Genomic DNA, 24,711 nt, shown 5'->3' with positions numbered 1-24,711 from the left:
CTGCTGCTGAGCCTTCTTGACCACCTGTGTGGTGTTCAGTGTCCAGGTGAGGTCCTCAGAGATGTAGACGCCCAGGTATCTAAAGCTGCTCACCCTCTCCACTTCAAGGCCCCGGATAAACTGCGGCTGGTGAGGCCTCCTCTTCTTCCTCGTGTCCACTATCATCTATTTTGTCTTTTCAGTGTTGAGGGTGAGGTTGTTGTCCTCACACCATGACACCAGACCGGCCACCTCTCTCCTGTAAGCCGCTTCATCCCCTCCAGTGATGCAACCGATCACTGCAGTGTCGTCGGACTGGGCCCTACCAGTCAAAACGTCCAGTAGCTAGTCATATAGGGTGGGGCGCAGGCCGAGTGTTGCCAGCTTGTGAGTGAGTTTGTGTGGGACTGTATTGAAGGAGGAGCTGTAATCAACAAAAAGTACCCTGATGTATGAGTATTTGTTTCCCAGATGGGAGAGGAAATAGTGAATGGCAGCAGCGATGGCGTCTGATGTGGACCTATTGGGCCAGTAGGCATACTGCAGGGGATCCAGAGTGTCTGTGATGTTGCTCTGAATGTAGGCCAGCACCACTCTCTTGAAGCACTTTGCAATGATTGGATTGCAACTGGTCTATAGTCATTTTGGCAGGTGGTTTGGCTTTTCTTGGGAAGAGGGATGATGGTTGTGGTCTTGACTAAGGTCAGCCAGTGGTCTAAAAGGGATCTCAGGAAGTAGTCCTTTACAGTGTGTGCATGTGAGTGTTTATGTGTCTTAAATGTTTGCTTTTCATTTGCTTTGATTATTTTTTGTTTTAATGTTTTACTCCCTGCTTTTGTTTCTTTCCCTCCATTGAAACACGGTCAAATTATTCATTTACCTTGAATTTGACTGCTTCCACCTGTGTCTCATTTAGTAATCACCCCTCTTTTTATATGAACCCCACTTCTCATTTTACAATTTACATATATTGAAATTCTCCCTCATTACCAAATAGTAAAGCAGAGACACAATTTCATTTCATGAAATGGGAAATCTTGTTAGTTAAACACGTGGCACAACTACATCATAAGTTTTTAGCCCAATTAATCTCATATTGAGCTTTGTATTGTAAGACAAAGATGCTACAATAAGAGAAAGAAAACCCCACCAATCAAATGACTTCCTATAAGCAAGCACTTGGCAACAGTGGGAAGGAAAAACTCCCTTTTAACAGGAAGAAACCTCCAGCAGAACTAAGCTCAGGGAGGGCCGGCCATTTGATGCGACCGTTTGAGGGTGAGGCGAGACACGTACATGATCTCAGGTCTAACATGCTTGAATTACAATCTCAACCCTACTATGTCACCATGTGACCATTTGACAGGATATAGCTTCTTTTAATAATTCAAACAAGTTCACTTTCATGCAAGAACATGCTTAAAACAATTAACCTCTTAACATCCACCTGTACAGGTATGTATATATGGATTTTTCATTTTTTAACGTAAGCCTAAATGTAAATACAGAAGACCCATATGGTCAAAATGAAATCTAACCGTTACCCTTAGAGGTCTGCAGTCACCTGCTGGATGTTAAGAGGTAATAAAAAACCACACACACACACACACAAACACGCGGCTCCTGTACCTTTCCATCTCGGTGCACCACAGTATGTCCTCCTTGTTGTCCATGTAGACGGGGAAATGCTCGTCTTTCCCCTGCTTCACAGAGTTGGAGCGTGTCGTTATCGTACGCAACTTCTCAAACTGGAATTAGCATCCAGAACCAAACACGCACAGACAGACACAAACAAACAAACCAACACACGCATCCCTTTTAATCCTACAGCCTACTCTCATTTTCAACAGCAGCTTTCTGTGATTCAGACACACAAATACACACTCTCTCACACAAACACACACACATACACACAAGTGGATACCTTGGCTGTGCGGCCATGCTCCAGGCACTCCTGTAGGTCCAGCTTGTCGTTTGCCATCGGTGTCAGTGGCCTGCAGTATTTAGAAAAGCACAACCTAAAGAAGAGTTGCATTTTCAATTCAGTAAGGAAAACTCGTAATCACCCTGCAGCTGACTTTCCCAGGTGTCCAGCTGCTGTCTGTTCTTTAATTGCTTTCGTTTTCTTATGCTTTCAAACTCAATACTGACATCATTGCTCTAATCCAATCATCTTCTTGTACACCTTCTCCAAGTCAATCACCCTTCACACTACACTTCTGTCTTTTTGCCTCTCAGATGCACATTAGTGCAACCCACCTCCTCCCCATCTCCGCCTCATCCTGGTGACTCAGAGCTCCGTGCAAGCCTCCATCTTCACCACCACCAGTGTCTAGACTCTGGGGGGTCCTGTCCTCTAATTCCTGCTACTACTGAGATTTTGTTCTGCTACGATGGGTCATCGGAGACTAATCGCCAGACAACTGTATTGAATTCTGTATCTCAATAAATCATGTTCAGTTCTTCCAAATGATCTCTCCTTACTGAAATAAAGTGAACAAACCTGTGGTGTTTGTGTGTTTGTATCACCTGGACATGCCGGGCAGGTTTCCCCAGAAATAGCGAGCGCGGTGGGCAGCAGAAACCTCCTTGGCGTCGATCATCACTGGGTTGCACTGAAGAGGAATATGAATGTTATGTCATACTGCACCACGGCCCTGAAGACTTACTTTTGACCTAACTAATGGATGGATGGATAAATGGATCCTAACAACCTTCTGTACCACAACTGAGAATGTCCTGTGGGGATGTAGTTGGGGGGCTTTTTTTAAATTTCACTTACAGAATAACTGCTGTGGGTTTGTTTGCTGTACCTCTAGAAAGCGGGAGATGTCCCGTTTGTCACTGACTCCCATAGCGACCACGTTCTCAAACAGCCAGAAGAACGGCCTCTCGTCGCCGGGTTTTGGCCGCGCCTCATGCAGCAGACGGTAAAACTCAAAAAACAACCGGCCGGTCCCCTCTGAAGGAAGACAGGGAAAGTTCAGCCTCCTTATTTCATTTAGCACAACGAGCAACAAGTAAATGATTATACGAGTGCTTCCTACCATAAAGTCCTTTCCTTGCAGGGTTGACTATGGAAAGGTCGTTGCAGGGGCTTCCTCCTATCACCAGGTCAAATGGTCCCCATTTATCGATCTGTCGGTGGAAACACAGCACGTTAAAGATTACTGCCTTTAACATAATGTGAGGAAATTTTTCTGGTTACGTTGTGGTTTTGAGGAGCAATAATGATTTCTCTTACATGTTTGCGAGTTACGGTGCGTACGTCTCCCACGTACATGATGCGTCCCTCGTGTCGAACCATGCCGACAGTGATGGAGTCTTCACACACTTCTGATGCAACATACTTTTCGACCTGGATGCCCAAATCTTTCAGCACCAGAAGACCTGACAGACACACAAACATCATGCTAAAAACTCTTTAAGGGTTTAGGTTTTAAGATGGCGCGGCCACGTCCAGGCGCCTTCCTGACTGCTCCGCGCAGACTATGCACCTTTTTAGTTGTTTATTTATTTATTGCTTTGTTACCTAATGCATAACTACTGCCTTACAACTGAGGACTTTCAAGTCAGGACTTTCCATATAGGTGCTGTGGAGAGCATCCTCACACAGAACATTGCATCCTGGTATGGGAAGAGCTTTGTTAAGGACCAAAAAGGTCTTCAGAGAGTGATCCGTACAGCAGAACGCTGCTGCAGCGCTGCTCTCGCCTCCCTTCAGGACATTTACAACAGGAGATGCTGGTCCAGAGCAGCTCAGATATTGAAGGACCCGTCCCATCCCAGCAACAAACTGTTCCGACTTCTGCAATCAGGCAGAAGGCTCTGCGCCATCCGAGCAAAAACAGAGAGGCTCAAGAGAAGCAAGTGACACAGGAGTCATTGTTACCACATTCGCATATCATTCCTGATCCTTCTGGCTTCACTACGGCACAAGACACTTTAACACCCCACTCACACAATGTACGTTCTCAGATTTATTTATTTAATTTATTTATATAATGTATATAACTCACTCACTTACTGCATGCACATAATGTCCTCTTTGTATATATTCACTCACTGTATATAATGTTCTCTCTCTTTGCACAGTCATGGAGCGCATCAGGTCACATTTCACTGCGTCTTGTACTTGTATAACTATGCATGTGAAAAATAAACAATCTTGAATCTTATTATAAATGTTTATCTTTTAAAATAGATATAAATCCTTCCAAAATACTCAAAGCTTCTAACAGAATGTGGTGAAACAACATTTATAACATACAGCATTTATAACAAATACTTAAACCCGCACAGTCAGAACGCCAGGCTGAGCCAATACCAGCTGTTCATGTTTGTCGTGTTCATTTTTAACTGCTTTGACAACTTTGGGATGGATGAAGTAAATCTTACTTTGTCTTCACATTTCTGTTTTATACTTCCACTTAACCACTTTTCTCATTTACCATTAAATTCACTTGCTTTATTTTTGTTTTATGTGTATCTGTATTATTTTTTATTTCATTTTCAATGGCAAGCTCTTCAATGAAGAAGAGATTTTAATCTGAGAATATCGTGAGCTGCACCAAACTTTTTTTCTGCGACTTAAACTGCGTGGAATAAGGATGTGACAGGATATCTTTATATTTCTTTTTGTTTCTTATTTAAAGCAACACACCCCGATTATGATGGCACAAGTCGTAAGGATAAAGGATCATATTAACCTGTTAATCAATAATTTATTGATGATGAGAATAGTGGTTAATTGCCGCTCAGCACTTACACACCTGTGGCAATGCCATCGAATAAAGAGAGGACTCTGATTGGTTGCCTCTTCTCTGCTGCAACTGGGGGATACAACTTGGCCGGCTCCTGAGAGAGGGTTAAGAGGAAGAGGAGATCAAATGAGATATCAAACTCTACAGTACGCAAAGGCAGAGAGCTTCTCCTGATAATGATCTGCTCTTTACTAAAGAAAAAAGTCAAGAAGAAGAAGAAGGAGAGAATATCAATAGTAAAGGTGAACATGATCTGTTTTGATGTGCATTAACCTTCGTGGATAATTGAGAGCTGACGAGCCCTGGAGCGTAACCCACACTGATCTCCAGATAATTATGTTTCCAGCTAACTGTAATGATTCACACTTCAAAGTTCTATAAAGGTTATGACAAGAGATAAGATGTAAAGTGGCAGATACATTAAATTTAGCACAATCCATTGACTTACAGCATGCAATGTGAGCTTAAATAAGATGTCTGATATTCACAGGCTGCTGTAAGAAGTAATACAGTACCGAAGAGCAGGATGTTTATTAATACAATATAAAAGCAGCTTAATGAGCCATCTGAATTTGATGTTACCACTTACACAGTGACACTTCGGTGTCATAGCCCCCCCATGCTTCATAACAGCTATTCTCAAACTGCATTTTTAAAAATGGGCTATGGTAGGGACTGAAAGAATGAAACTTGAGCTACAAACATTTGAAAACGAGTATTATTCTCCAGACTCTGTATTTATGCAGCCTTAATTAGTTTTTCATTAGTATTGTGGTTATGATGGCTAGCGTTGATCCATAAATTGCTGTTGAACTGCAGGTTAATGAATCCTGACAGGAATTCTGAGGCACCCCCTCTACCCCTTAGCCTGGAGGAGGCTTTAATGTGCTTTACCTGGTAATGATCTGGGCGGATGGTAATGAGGTGAGACACCTGTAAATGTTTAAACATCTGTTAACTGGCGGGAATCACAGACGCCCTCTTCGTGTTGTTGTTTGGATATGGGAACAGATTTATTGCTCGTCTATAAATGAGGGGTCGAGCTCGCAGCCTCTCTCTTCCACCGGGTCATTCGGTTCGCTGGAACTTTGGTTGCTTTATTTATTGTTTTACTTGCTCGTGGCTTATAACTGATGAACTCGCTGCATTAGTTATGTGTGGTAATTCTTTCCTACCTGTTGATCCTCGGTCGTGATGTGGCTAATTATTAAACTTGCAAATTGTAATCACAGCACATAAGAAGGTATATCTACAGTCATATTATCTACAAGTAAAGTAAAGTGAAAGTAAGAAAATATGTCTGCTTTTGGTTTCTCACACTGGCATGTGTAAATATCTGGGAATCCCCTTACTTCTGAAACAACCAGGACTTCATTAACGTGTTAGATGTTATGATGGAGGTCTTTAATCTTCATTAAGACTTTCACAGTTGATAAATTCTCTGGTCCTTCAGCCTTCATGGTAACGCAGAACAAAAGCAAGATATCAAAGTGCTTCCTGCCTGGTGTTTCCACCTTGTGACAGATGGCAGTTAAAGGGAACTTTGACACTCGAGATCTGGAAGAAACTATAGGCATCGCATATGAATGGCGTATCATGTGATATGATATGACATCATATGAAGAGCAGCATCTGGACAGGACAGAGCTGATTTGGAGGAAAATTTTTGGACTTGAAGCTGTGTAGCACCAAGTGTCAGGAATTCTCGAAACAGATGTCTGGCAGCCGGTCAGTAAAGTGAAACAGAAATAAATCTGGCTTCTACAACAGGTCTGTGATCCAAAGCAGATTTGAGAATCTGCAGCGAGCTACAAGAAGCACGAGCATCTCCTAACTGTTCCACACTTTTATTTTAAAAAAAGAGGCAATCATGCTTTTGAGGTTGTAGCTACCAAATGTTAGAACAGCCTTCCTCGGCCTATCAGGTCAGCCAAATCACTGGTTTGTTTTAAACAATCACTAAAAGCTAAGTTCTCTAGGTTAGCTTTTGCTTAATCTTTCACCCATTATTTTTGGCCTTTTGTTCTTCTGATATGTCTGTATAGGAGTGTGTATGCAGGAGTGAAAGACCCATGTGTTTGACTGTCTGTATGCATGTATTATATCTATATGGATCTCTCTTCATTCATCAAATATGGCGCCACTTTTTTCTAGAAGGACTCTCCTACATTATGAAAACAGTGTTAAAAACAGATCTGGACAAAATGTTTTGCTCTTTAACAATCCACACAAATCAATTACAACATGTGATAATAAAAGATTACTAATTTATCACCTCTGACACTCTTAACAACCAACAAGGCAATTCAAGCCCAACGAGTAAGGGAAATTGTTTTGTAGGAAGAGAGCATTCAAACTTACAAATTCCTGCTCGTGGTTGTTGGCAAAGAAATGCTGTAGTCTGCAGGGCCAGTCATCCCGCCGTCGCAGTAGGCCGTAGGTGTTGCGGGGTCCACACATGTAGCAGTTCCAGGGGTCTTCTTTGATGGCTGCCGCTGCCGAGCCAGCCCCGACCAGGAGATCCACGCACTCCACACAAAAACACCTAAACGCACACACAGCAATTCATCATGTCTCATGTCTATTTATCCACTCACTAACATGTCTTTGTCAAGTAACAAATAAAGTTCAGCCTTTGAACAGTGCAAGTCTCAGAGAAATTCCAAAAATAAAAAAGACTCGTAGGCTTCGTCTCGAACTCTACTGACAGTGCAATTAGAAGAAGACTGAAAAAGTATGACCTGTTTGTAAGGGTTGCTGGGAAAAAGCCTCTTTTCTCTAAAAAGAACATGGCAGCATGGCTTAGGTTTACAAATTAAATCTGAAGAAACAACAGACTTCTGGAACAAAGTCCTTTGGACATTCAAGACCAAAGTGGAGATAACTGGCCATAATGCACAACACTCAATTTAGCATATCAGCATAAACACCCCAAACCTGCTGCAATTATAGCTGCCAGTCTTTTAGGGTATGTCTCTACCAGCTTTGCACATCTAGAGACTGAAATCCTTGCCCATTCTTGCAGCTCTACAACAGAATGGCTGAAACTTCAGTGAACGTGAATAACATTGTAAGGAACAGTGAACCAAAATTCCTTTACTAGGATATGAGGATCTCATTAAGTCATACAGAAAACAAATACTTCAAGTTGTTGCTACTTAAGGTGAACCTACAAACTACTGAAGGTGTTGAGGTGTACCTGGCTTTTTACAGGACTGCAGAGAGTTCTTTGAAAAAACCACTTTGGACTGAAGCTCATTATTTTCATGTCTGATCTCTGCTCTGTTTGCAGTGAAAGGATTAGAGCCGAGATGCCAAAATCAACTGTGTACTCTCTTTTGAAATAAACAAATCCACATGAGCTTTGTGCCAATAAAGAAAGTGATTTATCACGTTTGGACATTTAGGTGTAAACTGTTCCTGTACATGTGAAATTGAAAACCTTAGCAGGACCTGAATGTGTTGAAAGAAGCTGCTGTTTGCAAACCCCTGATACTGACCTACAGCAGTTGTTGTTGCCACACATGAGCACTTCCCTGCCTCCACAGCAGATGGTGCAGTAGGACTGGTAGCCATCATCGTCATACTGGTAGGCGCACTCCAGGAACGAGTTCTGCCGAGGAGCAAAACACAAGTTTTTTTTTGTTTCTCCTTCTGTTCATTGAGTTTATTTTTACATGCCTGTGAACTACAACAGATTACCAATATGTAACCGATGTTCCAATAATATTGTCACTGCTTCCAAAACAGCTAGCTGCTTGGATTTTTCCCCTGGGGAAATGCAGCTTCCACACATACTGGGTGAGATATTTGTTGCTGGAAGAAATTTATCATGGAAAAACATTTTCTGGTTCCAGCTTCCCAAATGTGAGAATTTGAGACTCTTTGTATTATTTAGTATTGTTCTTAATATCTTTGTGGTCTGGATTGTTTTTTCATTCACTTTTGCATGTTGACAGGCAAAAATACTCAGTTAATAATAATAAGAGTGATTAGTTGCAGCCTTGGAGAACTGTACACACAGGAACCTTCATGTTGAACATGCAGAATCTGAGCATAACAGCTGAGATTTGGGGTATTCTGGGGCTGTCTGGGGTCTGTTTATGCTCACATCGTGTGAGTTCTTTTGACCAATCACATGCTACCTGATTACTTGAACTCAGTAGTAAGTTCAGTTTAAAATCACATGGAAGTGCCAAATATTCATAGTTTGTTTGTTTTATAAGTGTTATATAGAGTTAAAGCATTATGTTTTATATATGAGACCTTTAAAGCTGTAGCTCAACACCACTGAATAAAGCTCTGCAGTAAAAGCTACAGCAGTGCAATTGTACGTAGCATTATTGGGAAAACTTGTGATGCTGAAAAATGTATGAATATAGTCAAACTAATTTCACAAACTAACTCCTTCATCCACCTATGGGACAGTCAGATTTGACCACACTGAGAAACCTTTCATGTTTAACCTTTCATGACCAACCTGTGCTTTGGCCTCCGCTCACAGTCCAGAGACATGCTTGTTAGGTTAATTGGTGATTCTAAATTGGCTGTACATGTGGGTGCGAACGGTTGTCTGAGTGCACGGCGCCTGTACAGTTTGGATAGACTACAGCCCCTCTGTGACCTTAGGCTGGATAAGCAATTAAGAAAATAATATATAATAAATAATAAATAATAAAAAGAGGGATTCTCACCTTGCAGCCCTGGCACATTGCTCCTACAAACAGAGGATGCTCCAGGGAGACATTGAGGCTTCCACAGGAGATGCAGATATCTGAACAAAAACAGAGAGAAAATACAGACAAACTAAATCTACAGCATTTGTTAGTTTGTTTAAGTGTCTGTTTATATGTACTTTGACATTTTGTAGACAGTAAACACATCAGCTATTTGTCTAAAATGTAGGGACAGTTAAAAGGCCTGAATCAGATAACGAGACAGACTGCTGGAATAAGGTCTCAGTACATCTGCTATGCTAAGACAATCTGGGGCCGTATAGGGTTTGTGTGATTAAAATTAATAAATAAAATGAACTCTAAATTTTACAGGAAAGAGCAGAAAAAGTAGGAGTGATATGCAGTCGTTGGCTGGTCCAATTGAAGGCAGGTTATACAGATCTAGTAAAACTGATTTATTTTACAGCTTATGCTTAACAAGCGAAAGCTTAATAATAGTCCTTTATTCTTTTTTATTAGATGAATTTGAGAGACAACTACGAACCAAATGCCGGTTTAAGGAGATAAAGCATTTTTAAAGGATTGTGTCAATCTTTGTTAATCCTTTATTAATATTTTGTGTCATGTTATTACTCAACTTTGAATCTTCTGGATCCAAGGTTAACCAAAGCTAAGACAAAAGAAATACTAGAAAGAAAATAAAGTATCCCTTCTTTGGTTTAAATATGAATGACGGTTAAACAACTGGAGATGCTTTTACCTTCTATATTCCTGGTCTTCTTTTTGATCTCAAATATAAGTCTCTCTGGAAAACAAAACACAAGTTAGTTCAAATACATATAAACGATAACAACAATACAAGTTTAATAGAAGGTATGATATTATCAGCCTAGTGTGGGTTTAAAAGAAAGCGGAATATTAAACAACAATCTGTGTTTTCGTTTTACATGCTAAATGGACAAAATAAAAAGAAAGGTTTTTTTTTATTTATTTCAATTTTTTTTTTTGCATTTTTACCTCTGGTCCCTTCGTCGATCACCTCTCTGATCTTTGCTTTTTCTTGCGTGTTTTTGCGTGGTTTCTTTGCAGGTGGAGGTGTGTACGCAGCCTCAGGCTCCCCCCACATCTCTGGGTACACTTCCTTATATGGATTTTGTTCCTCTGTAGCGATAGGGGCATGAAGTTAACACATGGACACATTAAATGAACTAAAGCAGGGCAATGTTTGTACTGAGAGAGATCCATACAGCTTTATGGAGCGTACTTTTGATAACTGATAAATGTTTTTGCTTTCAGCCCCACTTTTCCTGTCAGTAATGACAATTTCTATGGTTTAGATAGAAATTGTTGCAGTAAATATTCTTTTTAGGATACGGGTCTTTTCTACATACAAATAATTTGTAACTTTTCCCAAAGGAAAATCACAAAGGCTGTAAAACAAAAACAGAAGTTTAACAGTTTCACCTGATTCTTTAAGTAAGACTTCATTTACTAAAGCAAAAACACATTTGGTTACCCAAATGCCCCCCCCCCCCCCCCACAAAGAAAAAAAAAAACAGCAGAAAAAGATATAAACATCTGTGGAATCAGATAAGACAGACACCCTGCCAAACCAATATGCCTTACGTGGATAGGAAACCCCATAAGAGCTGGAAAAAACCCTCCTTAACAGAATAATTAATACATTAATAATGAGCTCATTTGTCTTGTTTTTCTGCCAGTGGTGCAGCGACTGAAATGTAACAAGTGGAAGAGAGCTGGAGAGATCCATATAACATATAAAAGATGACTTTCACTTTGGTTGTTAAACAGACAGAAGGGACTGAATGAATATGTCATAATTGGAGTAAACTGATGATAATGATATCTTTATCATACACATAAACTAAAGAGACAGAATCAGCCAGGCAGGTAAATTAAAACTGCAAAGATTCCAATTTCAGACACTTTTATTACAGTGAACCTCAAGTTATCAGCAGCTGCATATAAGCAGAGTAGCATGTAAATAAACCACATTTTTGGTTAGATAGTTTCTCTATCACACAGATGGAAAAAAATGGTTGCCTGTAGCATCCTACGAAAGAAAAAAAACGACTGTGCGGCATTATGCTGACCAATATCAAGGTTAATCACTGCACTAGGTCTTTACTGCTATTGAACTCCAGTGTGTTGTATTACTAATCAATGCAGCGGTGCGTATCACACAACTGTGGTGCAAGATGAACGCTAATTTAAATGTTTATATAGAATTAAAGTGGACTTTCTTTAGAACTTTTAACCTTATTTTGATTCAGTTATCCAGTGTGTGACCCTCTGGAAAACTGCTGATTTTTATTTTACACTGTGGCTGAACACAAACTCAGCTTTGGACTATAGTCAGAGGCATACATGGATCCAGACACTTTTTTCACTAATTGTTTTCTTATCCAAGGCTAAATCCGTGTGTGGAAGCTCCAGCAGTGTACAGTTGCTTATCACAGCCAACAACTTATACAGCTGTCTTTGATATCCTTGTAGCTAAATGCTTTACATGTGCAGTGCTGTGAATGTCATGGTCAAGACTGCAAAATAAAAAACGTTATACCAAAGATGTGAAACATGAGTAAAAATGGCCCTGAAATCTGTCATTTCTCCACTTTTTTCAATAAAATATCTTGCTATTTCCTTTATTTTGATGCCAGCTTTACAGCCTTACAAAATGGGCACAGAGCTAAAATAATACTATTAATATTACAATACTATTATTATTATTTTGCTTACAATAACTCTACATCGCAAGGTTTTGTGCTTTTCTCCACCCTCACGATTAAACTGTAATGTTCACTGAATGACAGCAGACCCCGAATGTGAACGTTTTCAGAGTACACTCATTTACATTTATTAAAGCAAGAAGATCAAATTAAGCTCAAACTGAGTTAACTGAATTAAAATGAGTTTAATGTCTCTGGTATAGATACTGGGATCTATAAACATGACCTGGTTCAACTGGCCACCCATACTGTAACACTGCCTCTACCATGTTTGACAGGTGATATGTTATGCTTCGGCTCATGAGCCGTTTCTGTCCTTCTCCATACTTTTCTCTTCCCAGTCATTCTGGTGCAATTTAACCTTGGTTTCATTTGTCGAGATACTTGTATTTTAATGTTTCTACAAAGTCTAATCTATTCTTCTTGTTCCTGGGTGTAACCAGTGGCCTGTGCTTTTTTGTAAATCCCATGTATCTCCATTCATCAAGGTGTCGCTTTACTGTAGACTGACAATGATACGCCTACCTCTCTCAGAGTGTTCTTATTCAGTTAGATGTTTAGTTGTCTTCTGGGGATTTTCAGGCAAGAGTAATTTCTAAATTGCATTTACATGTGCTGTGTACTGTGCATTTACAGTACACAGCACATAGTGTGGCTCCTACAGTTGTAAACAGGTAATTTGATGTGCCCAGTTAACAATGATGGAGGTGGTGTTTGTGTGAGAGAAGATGACATACCCTCTGGAGGGTCCAATGATTGTGGACCAGCGGGCAGGAAGCCGGTCATGGCCCACTCTATCATCTCTCTGGTCTGAAGATCCACCCCCTCTGCATCATCACTGCCATCACAGGAAGGAACTGGCCTCCCCGCCCGGACGCTGGCCACCTAAACATAACATACACAAGCAGTCGAACTTATGTATATACCAAAGTTTCCGTATCATTAATTGGAAATAGAAGTGATGGCAGTGATGGAAAACAGTTTTTCATGTGGCTCCTATGGCAAGTTAAAACACTAATGTGGTTGTAGCATACGAGACACAGTGGGTGCCACTGAAGCTTCTCTCTCTCTCACTTTTTCACCAAAAACGAACCCCACACAAAATTATAGATTGGACTGCTGTTACCCACATGTTACCACTTTTAAATTGTGGGCAGATCAAGATGAGAACACCACCTCCACAAATGCAAAATAGCCAACCAGGCTGAGCGCACAAGAGAGGAATGACTCTTAGACCAGCACATTCATATTTTTTGGCTTTTTTGGTGTTTGATTTCATCCTGAGAGATTTATAGTTTCCAAGCCTATTAACATCAACATCAACCATCTACACACTCAGAGCAGAGATTAAATAGTGGGTTTGTTACCCGCAGAGCCTCGAAGATGGCTTTCCGGTACATGGACTGTTTGTTGTAGGTTGGCTGGTGGAAGGCAGATGAGAAAGCGCTCAGGGGCATCAACTTCTCCACACAGACCTACACAGTGAAGGAGGAGAGCCACAAATCATCATCAGAAAAGAAGATACCTTGAAATCTCTATTCTTTTAGAGAAGATTTTAGACTTTTAGACATAAAAACTTGGTCTTAGCTTACTAAATTCTCAATGTTCAAAATTCACAAAAAAATAAATTATTATATTTTCCCAAATGTCAAATTTTATCAAATAATTGTGAAAAAATTCATAAAGATTTCAGCCAAGGAACTGTAGCTTCAACGCAGTCTACCACAGACGATAGCTGAGTATCATATTTCAAAAGTTTTAATTGACTGACAATATCTCCATATGTTATCATCTGTAATTTTATTTGTTTACATTTGCTGCACATCTCTTTCTCCCCCCTTCAGAGGCCGATAAGGTGAACCAGGACTTGAGGCTCAATGCAGTAACTTCAGGTTTAACCCTGGATTCTTCAGGAATTACTTTATTTCTGCTGTTTGCCTGGGCTTGTCTGGGCTTCTCTGCTTGGGCCCAGACCTCCCTCTCCCCAGCCACCTCCTCCAGCTTGTCTGGGGGAACACCAAGGCATTCCCAGGCCAGCCGAGAGATATAATCTCTCCAGTGTGTCCTGGGTCTGCCCCAGGCAGGAGGCACCCAGGAGGCATCCTTGTCAGATGCCCGAACCACCTCAACTGGCTCCTTTCGATGTGAAGGAGCAGCGGCTCTACTCTGAGCACTTCCCGAATGGCCAAACTTCTCACCCTATCTCTAAGGTAGAGGCCAGCCACCCTTTGGAGGAAGCCCATTTCTACTGCTTGTATCTGCGATCTCGTTCTTTGGGTCACTACCCACAGCTCGTGGCCATAGGTGAGGGTAGGGACGTAGATCAACCAGTAAATTGAGAGCTTCGCTTTTACACTCAGCTCTCTCTTCACCACGGCGGAACACCAATCCGTCTGTCGATCTCCCGCTCCCAACTTCTCCCGTCACTCGCGAGCAAGACCCCGAGATACTTAAACTCCTCCACTTGGGGCAGGAACTCGTCCCTGAACCGGAGTGGGCACTCTACCCTTTTCCGGCTGAGGACCATGGCCTCAGATTTGGAGGTGCTAATTCTCATTCCCACCGTTTCACACTCAGCTGCGAACCGTTCCAAGGCGAGCTGGAGGCAATAACCCGATGAAGCCAACAGACCCACATCATCTGTGAAAAGCAGAGATGAGATCCTGAGACCTCCGAATTGAAAGCCTTCCGCCACTTGGCTGCGCCTAGAAATCCTGTCCATAAAATTATGAACAGAACCGGGGACAAAGGGCAGCCCTGGAACGAGTCCGACTTATTGCCGGCTATGCAGACCAAGCTCTTGCAACGGTCGTATAAGGACTGAATGGCCCGTAGCGATGGGCCAGACACCCCATACTCCCGGAGCACCTCCCACAGGACACCCCAAGGGAAACGGTCGAATGCCTTCTCCAAGCCCAGAAAACACATGTAGACTGGTTGGGCAAACTCCCATGCACCTTCAAGTATCCTTGAGAGGATGAAGAGCTGATCCAGTTAATATATAGATATTTCCCTTAAAACTGTTGCTCTTAAATAATATTATATTTAACCAACAGTTTAATTTAATTGTAATTCTAGTACATTTTCTCTTGAGTGCATTTTATTTTTAGCCACCACTACATCAGCATCAGCACTACATCATCAGATCTGTCTAGCCGTAGCACTAATGATACTCACCACAGAGAATTTGCCATCACCAAACCACATTACCCAGCGAGTGCCGTCTGCAGCTCGACTCCGGCCGCTCATCAACCAGGAAACAATCCGGCCGGGCCACCAGGAGAAACCTCGCAGCTTTCCAAACACCAGAGTCCCGATGCCAAAGCCCCGACCATCCTGTTGGCACACACAGAGAAAACAACTGATTTCTAACTGATTAAATAGCTGCTAAACTGAATATTTGAGTCTGAAAAATAGATATAATGGAGGAAAATTGCACTTAATCGTGTTTCCTTTCTATGAGGCATCTACAAGGGGCTCTTTTAGAGAGCATTTTGCTTTAGGGACTAAAAATGTAAACTTTCCTCTAGTTTTAAAAGAATGATGAGTATCTTAGCAACAGACTCATCAAATTAAAGGCTTTTTAAAACCCTTTTAATATCAAACAGAATATAATTTTTTTTGGGGGTGGGGGGGGGGGGGGGGTGCGGAAAGAATTACAACATACAAACAATTTTATCAGTGTTTCACAGAACATGAGCTGCAGCCATATATAGATTACTAAACAGGGCTTCCTGACTCCTTGGGCCCCTGGGTAAGAGCTTCTGTGTGATGTTGTGTTAATATTAATGGAAAGATATACTGTATTGATCCCACGAGGGAAATTGTTTTCTGTTCCTTTTTCAAAGTCTTAGAGTTCAACTAACTAACTACAAAAAAGGGCAAAAATATCCTACAGAGATGGAAAACAACCTCAAAAAACAACCCCCCCCCCCCCCCCCCCCCCCATCCTCCCACCCACAAAAACATCTAATCACAAGTCCTCTGGAAAATGGGGGGCGGGGGGTGTCTTTTACTTGTCCACGCTCAGAGATGGAGTCTCTCGCAAGTCTGCAAGTGACCAACTCATCTTGGCCTCACCAAATGTGAAAACAAAGAGAATACCTGCACTCTGTGAAAAGTGTGCTTCTTAATATTGATCACAGGGCCAGATGAAGATGTGTCATCACTGTAATCCTTTAGTGCTTCAAACATTACCTGCAGCTGTCACTGAGCTTCCATTTGTTCTGAGCTTACGGTAGTTGTCATGTTCTAAACTTTCTTTATATACTACACTTTCAAGTATATTTAAGTTGCTGTGATTTTATCTAAGGAATCAAGAGTCTAGGGGTTAGTGCATTAATCTAACAACTGAGCGGTCCCTGGTTTGCGACTGGGAGGGATCATAACCCTAACCTCATTCAGCAGTGTTACAATCTAGTGTGCAATTAATGCTGGTCGCAGGCCTGAGAAATGGTAGGTTTCTTCTGGTGTAAAAATCTCAGTCAAATGAAATATGTGGATCAATCTCCGGCAGGAAATAAAAGAGCAGCTGAATGTTGTATAGGCAAAGTTTTATGTCGCTGGCACTAAAATTTATTTCATTTCTCAACAAGAATTTCTGTGTTTTTTTAAAATATAGAAACACATTCCACTGAAGCAATTTTACAGTAATATTGTAATTAGGTGAACAAGAACCTTCAAGCTGTTGAACTCTTATCTCTGAGTAAAGTCAGCAAAAACAATCACAAGCTGAGAAAACTTGAAGCACTGAATCATGCTTCTTCTGTAGTCTTTTTTTCAGTGTAGCAATGACTGATAAAATAGCCACAAAATGACTACAACTTGGCCTCTGTGTATAAAGTGTGGCCCGATTTTGCATTCATTGGATCCATATAAGACCAACAAGATTGGCTGTTGGATTATAACCTATTAAAAAATGACTAGCTAGTTCTTGCTAAAACTGTCTACAGAAGTAAATAGAATTTATTCAAGATGTTTAAAAAAATCAGTATTCATTGTTTTAACATAAATGGGATCATTTCATGTACAACAGTATATAAATAACAAGAGACAGTTATCAAGTACATTGAAACTAAACAGGTCAAGGACATCAACATCAACTCAAAGAAAACAATGCTCAACCCACACTTGTCTCTGTCAGTCAAAACGGATTTGAATTGATTAAAAGGAATTAGCTTAGTATCTAATTTTTCAAGCTTCTGCAGATTGTTCCACTTCTGTAGAGCACAGTACATAAAAGCCAGTTTCCAGATTGCAGTATTAGCAGAATATTATCTTCAAGGACCAAATAGAGCCTAGTGTAAAATTGATCTACAGTTAAACAAAGAAATGTAAGATTCCCAGGAAGCTTGCCAAGAACTACTTAAATAAAACACTTTTCTCTTCTCACTGTCACCAAACTTCCTCATATTGATCTTGAAGTTGTGTTTTAAAGCCATGCCCAGTTAGGAACCTGAAATTAAAATATTATACTGCATCAATAGAGTTTAAAAATAGAAGCAGAAGAATGTGTCTAAATTAGTAACAGCTAAAATACTCACTGGACAGTTTTCTTGACTGGGATTCTTTCTATAAAATAAGACTTAGTTCATGACATTGGTTTTTGAACCATAGTCTTACATCAAGCCAGAAATGTGTGTGCACATATGTATTTAGTTGTCACTCTTTAAATTGGTGTGCAAATAGAAATATTCAGTTGGTCATCACTATATATATTAGGGGTGCAACGATATTCGTATCGATATTGAACCGTTCGATACAGTGCTTTCGGTTCGGTACGCATATGTATCGAACAATACAAAATTGGTAATTTATTTTATCAACTTTCCTTCTGACGATGCTGTCTGTGTTGAGCGCTCAGTGAATCTGCGTTCGACTACTCCGCCTAGGCTGCACTGTCGAGCGCAGATCCACTGAGCGCTCAACACAGACAGCATCATCAGAAGGAAGAGCGCAGGGCAAGCTAGCGAGACAGAAGTTAAGCTCTCCTTGCAACATGGCAAATTGAACCTCCCCCACCCTCATTCAGATCTGGCGTTTGGAATTATTTTGGTTTTCATGTGACGTATGACCCTGAAGGTAAGCGAGTCATGGACTAAAGTAAAACAGTATGTTGGATGTGCCATGCAATGCTCAATTACATGGGTGGGAACTAGTGTGTTAGCGCAGTTAGCTCGTTAACGCGTTGGCCGTCCAGCCCCATGCACGGGGCGATCAGGGGTAACTCGTTAACGGAGATTTGCCGTGTTGTGGCGTTAACGTCATTTCAACGAGATTAACGCTAACAGCACTAGTGGGAACACAACGAATATGACTGCACATTTACGCCGACATCATCCTAGTGCAAAGACAAAAACAACAAGCACGCGTGCTACAAACTTTACCCGAGTCATTTAGACAGCCGTTAGCACATGATTCTCCTTATGGGGACCTGATATGTTTAATATGCTGCTGAGAATATAGCCCAGAAGAAGCGTATAGTATAGCTTTTATTTTGGAAAGAGCCATTTCTCTGTAATAAACTCTCTTTTCCAAAGATGAGTGATTCCTCAATCAGATACAGGGCTCGCAATATCGCTAGCCCGACGTCCCGGGGCTAGCGATTTTTCCAGTCGGGCTACCAAAATCTATTTCTTCCCTGCCCGTCGGGCTATCGTAGGAAGGAAAAATATATGTCAATGCTTTTGCATTCTTTCGGAAATGTAGCTGGGTAATTATGTCATTGGCATCGGTGAGCCACTGTCAATATGTGACATATTGAAATCGCGTTTGAATTTGCGCTTGTTTTTTGCTTTCACTTTGCAATCGCGCGAACTGTGTATAGAGAGCGACAGCACTGATTGGTGAGTGATGATAATTTGCGCACCAATTCCTCTGCGTGTGTAAAAGCAGCAGGATATATATTTCAGTTCTGCTGAGCCAAATAAGACAGGTCAGGGTGAAGAAGTGACAGCCAAAGAAAAGCTTAACACAAAACGGAAAAGTTATGACAACTCAGACTATAAGGCAAAAAGAAAGTGCAGCTTTATGGTTTCATGGACAAAAGAATTTCTGTGGCTGCAATATGATGAGCTATATAACCAGGGGTGCACATAAGTGGTCCGCAGGCGCGCATTCGCTGTCAAAATAAAAAACACACACAAGGGTTAGGGTTAAATTTAAAAACTGTACTTTTGAGTTAAAATATATATTTATAATTTTAATAAATGACAAATTAAAAAGGCATGAACATTTTTTTGTATCGAAAAAATATTGAACCGTGACACCAAAGTATCGAACCGAACCGAACCGTGAATTTTGTGTATTGTTGCACCCCTAATAAAAAAAAAAAACACCCAGCACGCCCCTGCGGGCGGTTTATCCTTCAAGCTCGGGTCCTCTACCAGAGGCCTGGGAGCTTGAGGGTCCTGCGCAGTATCTTAGCTGTTCCCAGGACTGCGCTCTTCTGGACAGAGATCTCCGATGTTGTTCCCGGGATCTGCTGGAGCCACTCGCCTATCTTGGGAGTCACCGCACCTAGTGCTCCGATTACCACGGGGACCACCGTTACCTTCACCCTCCACATCCTCTCGAGCTCTTCTCTGAGCCCTTGGTATTTCTCCAGCTTCTCGTGTTCCTTCTTCCTGATATTGCTGTCATTCGGAACCGCTACATCGATCACTACGGCCGTCTTCTTCTGTTTGTCTACCACCACTATGTCCGGTTGGTTAGCCACCACCATTTTGTCCGTCTGTATCTGGAAGTCCCACAGGATCTTAGCTCGGTCATTCTCCACCACCCTTGGGGGCATCTCCCATTTTGACCTCGGGACTTCCAGGTTATACTCCGCACAGATGTTCCTGTACACTATGCCGGCCACTTGGTTATGGCGTTCCATGTATGCCTTGCCTGCTAGCATCTTGCACCCTGCTGTTATGTGCTGGATTGTCTCTGGGGCATCTTTACACAGCCTGCACCTGGGGTCTTGCCTGGTGTGATAGACCCCAGCCTCTATGGATCTTGTGCTCAGAGCTTGTTCTTGTGCTGCCATGATTAGTGCCTCTGTGCTGTCTTTCAGTCCAGCTTTGTCCAGCCACTGGTAGGATTTCTGGATATCAGCCACCTCCTCTATCTGCCGGTGTGTACATGTATAAACGCAATAGTGCAATAGACCTCAATACTTGAAATGTGCAATTCACTTGTATTTTTATTTTTATTCCTATTTATTCTATTTATCCCCTTCGTATATTTTATTTATATTTGTCTCTGTATTTATATATGTGTGTGTATGTGTGTGTGTGTGTATATATATATATATATATATAATATTCTGTAACTGTAACTTCTGTCGGTGCTGTGCTTTTTGGAAATCGAATTTCCCAGAGGAACCCACCTGAGGGATTAATAAAGTTCTATCTTATCTTATCTTATCTTATCTTATATAGATATAGATATACATATGCATATACATGTACACATTTAAACTAACATGCATGTTATGGCGTGCCTGTCATCAGAGGGCGCTGTTGTGTGTAAAATAGCATTGACCGTGTACAGGTGAATTTTACTGTTTCTGACCTTTACTCCTAAGCTAATTGTTAAATGTGAATAAAAGTGGTCCTAGAATAAAACCCTGTGGCACACCTTTGTTAACACCACCAGATATCATCCATAAGCCACACTTTGTTTTCAACAACTGAGAAAACCAGTTCTCAGCTTGACTTTTCATCCAATCGAAAGAACCTGATGATTGACAACATTTAATATAAAATATATGTGCTTTGATATAATTAACACTGTTTAAATTGTGGCTTTCAGAGAATGGATACTCTGAAGCAGAGCCATTCAAAATAAACACTATTATTTCACATCACCAGTAAACTGATGACAGAAAATGACAGAGAGGGAGGAGGAGAAGCAACAAATGTTCCCAGCCAGACCGGAGATGAGTCACAGTGACACTCCCGGAGCTTTCAACTATATCAACATCACATATTGTACATGGTCGTCCTAAATGAATTTAGCATCCCAAGTTTTCATGAAAATGGAGATGTTCAATACTGTTTTATCATTTTAAGTAATTCCGATCATGCTGGTTTAAAAGGTGAGAGAATAAAATTAAAGTTTGAAATTAAAGTTTTGGTGAGATTTATTCTGTGAGCTCCGGCTCTTAAATTGAAGAACAAACTCAGATGTTTTAAACTGACCACTCAATCACTTACTACCCACTGTAAATTATTCACTACACAGTGAACTAATCAGTGAACAGATGCAGACAGCTGTTGATACATGCATGTGTCACTGCCACAGAATTATACCCCTAATTATCTCTGCCTCTAAAACAAAGGAAGAACACTGACACTTTAGTGTTACTATGCTCTGTAATTGAAAAAAATCTCACTACAGCATTTAAATATACATTTGTAACACATATCATATGTGATTTTCAGACCTACTGTCTGAAGTTTAACTCAATTTTAAAGCCCTCCAAAAAAAGGCGTCAGAAATTCACAGAGTGTGAAGGTGGGGCCAGGCTTGTTGTATGGAGGGAAAAAGAGGTTTAAGTCATAGAAAAAAAGCTGTAGGAATGAGTGTGACTGGGTGAAAGCATCTTTAGTACATGGTTGAATGTAGTAAAGGTTCTTTAAGTGCTCAGTAATAAGCATGTTATAGTTTTATGCCCAAAAGGCTGCTAGTGTTCATCAAACAAGCACAAGGCTTTTTATTACAATGGACCAACTCTGCATGCACCCTTCATCTGGACCTCAAAGAAGCATAAAAGGAGTGACACACTAGTGGTGTCTGGTCTGCAACAGAGTATTATTAGATCCACCTTTTGGGCTTTTCTAAAATACACTGCAGTGCATCTGGTGAAGTCTGAAGTAAGAAATACAAGTTGGTTCAGCGAGCGTGAATCTGAGCCTCGAGCCCGGAGGATGTATGGGGTTGGACCAAAAATGACAGCCAGAATCTCTCACCTGGTATTCAATCTCACTGGGCGTGGCCTGTTCTCCCCTGGCAACCGGCTCGGGTGTCACAGCGACCGTCGGAGAGGCAGGGTCTGTGTGTTGTTGTGAAGGGGGAGGGGCAGGGCTGGCGGGCTCCTCCTCTTTCTGAAAGTCAGCTTCTGAGAGGTCATCCATCATGTTTATCTCTGCCTCTCGGTAGGCCCGTCGCTCTGCCTGCGAGAGAGGAAGGATACTTTTATTCCATCAACGTTGTTTGATGCACAGGTGTTGAGTTCACAGGATGACACAGGGGAAAAGTCCTTCCCACAAGAATTAAACACAAATGCCTTTAATGCTTTAATAAAAACACAAAAGAAGCATGTTCCCAAAATATCAATTATGAGATAATAAAAACACAGATTTCTCCTCTGGTAGATGCGAATACATGCTGGCAGGTTGATAAACATGATTGAAACAAGAGAAGGTGGTCAGATAATATGTTTTTTTCTCCAACTGTTGCAAAAACAAGCAATTTATTTTAGTTTTGAAATGCTAATTTTCTAGATACTCTTCAGAAAAGTTGCCTAGTCACTTATATGCATGGTTCCTAAACATCACGAAAAGATGAATATATGAGGGTTTTTTTTATAATTGTGTGGAAAGTTTTAAACAAAGCAGCCTGATATCAGTCAGAGGGAACTGAACTGACTTGTCCCACTCTGACTCACACGGAGGAGAACAGTAGATTAAATCATATCTATACTTGTCTTGAAAATCTGAGGTTAATTAACATTTGGAAGTGATACAGACTGACTGAAGGCTTTAGTGTGTTATATTCCAGTACACGTCAAACTGTGGAGCCTGCTTTTGACTTTTCTACTAAAAACTAATGCAGAAACTGGTGCGCTAAAAGTCATTAAAGTCTCTGATGCTCAAAATTTCCTGGCTAGGAGATCCGGTCTGGTGTTAAAGGTGTCACCTCATATTCAAACTAAATCTATGCCCAAAATCTTTTAATTTTCTACCTCACCAAGGCTCTTTGTCAAAGGATGGTTTGGCAAAGCTATGAGGTAATGTCAGCATTATCTTACAAGAAGGAAAATGTATAAAATGTTGTATTTGAAGTAATTGGAAGTTTTAATCAAGTTAAAAACATTAGAAATTAACAAGTGGACACATTGACAACAAATTGTTTTTCAGCTCAAGTTAATATTTATTAGGCCCTGGAAAAATAACTGTAAAAATGTTCCAATTTTTGACCTTATGTGAGTGTAAGAACAAATTAAAATTCCTATTACTAATTTCTGCTCCATGTCAAAATTTCCAACACCAGACTCACGATTTATGTCCGACTTTTTATCAGATTTTCCTTTGGGCAAACCTCCCACATGTACGCATATCCTCCTCCACCAGTACTGATATCATTAGATAATAGATTACTCATTCAAATGTTTCATCAAATAAGACTTCACGTTTACAATAGGTTGTGTGGGTTTGCCATTTTGCTCTTGCTATTTTACTGCGAGTAGAAATATGAGAAGAATGAGAAAAAAATGCAAACAAAAGGTCCCTGGCTCAATGGTTTCTTTGGCAAGTGAACAAGCAAAAAATGTACTACTGAATACTGAAGCAGCATTTAAACAAATGTTTTGCTATTTCAACTTTCTACCACAAATCAAGAAGTCAGCAGATCTCAGAGCTGGGCCAAATCAGCCAGGGGCTCAGCAAATGTCCCTCCACATACTGGTGTGGTAAATTTAACTTTTTAAGTTGCTTTAACCTGCCTACAATTTTCGCACAGCTGCAAGCCACATTGGAACCCACCTGGGTCTCACAAGAGGGCCATAAATTAGGCAGGTGGAAGCATCAGTCTTCTTTTTTACTCTATTTGTCCTGAGTGAAAAATGAATATGAATGATGTGAATAATGTCAGGTTATTTGAAATTTTAAACATTGTAAAAGTAGGTAAATAATAAACACACATAAATAGATATAGACCTATGTAGCTTTGAGTTCTGATATAGTGAATAAGAGATTCCAATCAAGATAACTATAGATAACTAATACGAGCTAAACTCAAAATATTATTTAATTATTGTACACATACAATTCAGAATAAAAGAAATGACTGACTATTATTACCTGTATTTATTTTTTACTTTTTTTTTTTTAAATTTGGACAACAACAACAGTGTTGCTCTGATTGTCATCATCCCAGGGTTGGGATTTTCATTGACTATATTTAAGTTTGTATTTTATGGTTCTTGTATTTGCTTGTTGTCCACCTTTTCCTCTGTCTCTGTCTTCATGTTTAGCATGTGTCATTTGGTCATGTCATGTTTTACTGTGAAGGCTAGTCTTCTGCAGTGTCTTACTCTAACTTTTCTTCCTGCTTTTCTCTCGCCTTTGTCAATTACATCCAGCAGTGTCAGGATTCAGTTCCCTATCAGTCCTCAGTGTGTATATATAGTGCTTACTCTGTTCTGTCTTCTGTCATGTTGTCTGCTTAGAGTATATGAAACTATCAGTTTACTTCCTCCTTGTGTCCTGGTGCCCTTTTCCTCGTATCCTGTGTTCATTCAGTTTGGTTAACTGTTGATTGGTGAGGGGTTTT

At 40.7% G+C, this 24,711-nt stretch overlaps 1 protein-coding gene across 7 annotated transcripts in view; it reads right to left on the bottom strand.

Annotated features, from left to right (window-relative positions):
- The window catches only part of LOC309689940 (DNA (cytosine-5)-methyltransferase 3A-like), a 104,695-nt gene that overhangs the window by 7,261 nt on the left and 72,723 nt on the right, over positions 1–24,711 (bottom strand). For 4 of the 7 annotated variants that reach the window (XM_082506667.1, XM_082506672.1, XM_082506671.1 and 1 more), the window contains 16 exons: positions 22,128–22,331; positions 15,346–15,504; positions 13,536–13,643; positions 12,906–13,053; positions 10,436–10,579; positions 10,179–10,223; positions 9,437–9,516; positions 8,243–8,355; positions 7,104–7,287; positions 4,752–4,836; positions 3,224–3,369; positions 3,027–3,117; positions 2,793–2,941; positions 2,509–2,594; positions 1,904–1,997; positions 1,609–1,727 (listed from right to left, as the gene is read on the bottom strand). In XM_082506667.1, the coding sequence (XP_082362793.1) occupies positions 1,609–1,727; positions 1,904–1,997; positions 2,509–2,594; positions 2,793–2,941; positions 3,027–3,117; positions 3,224–3,369; positions 4,752–4,836; positions 7,104–7,287; positions 8,243–8,355; positions 9,437–9,516; positions 10,179–10,223; positions 10,436–10,579; positions 12,906–13,053; positions 13,536–13,643; positions 15,346–15,504; positions 22,128–22,331 (1,955 nt within the window). The remainder of the gene's footprint in view (positions 1–1,608; positions 1,728–1,903; positions 1,998–2,508; positions 2,595–2,792; positions 2,942–3,026; positions 3,118–3,223; positions 3,370–4,751; positions 4,837–7,103; positions 7,288–8,242; positions 8,356–9,436; positions 9,517–10,178; positions 10,224–10,435; positions 10,580–12,905; positions 13,054–13,535; positions 13,644–15,345; positions 15,505–22,127; positions 22,332–24,711) is intronic. The other 3 variants (XM_082506669.1, XM_082506668.1, XM_082506670.1) reach the window with 3 other exon arrangements.

This window comes from Aulonocara stuartgranti (assembly GCF_965226115.1).
Source record: "Aulonocara stuartgranti genome assembly, chromosome: 15".
Taxonomy (NCBI): domain Eukaryota; kingdom Metazoa; phylum Chordata; class Actinopteri; order Cichliformes; family Cichlidae; genus Aulonocara; species Aulonocara stuartgranti.
Note: the sequence above shows the minus strand (reverse complement) of the source record. Positions and strands in the feature narration are given on the sequence as shown.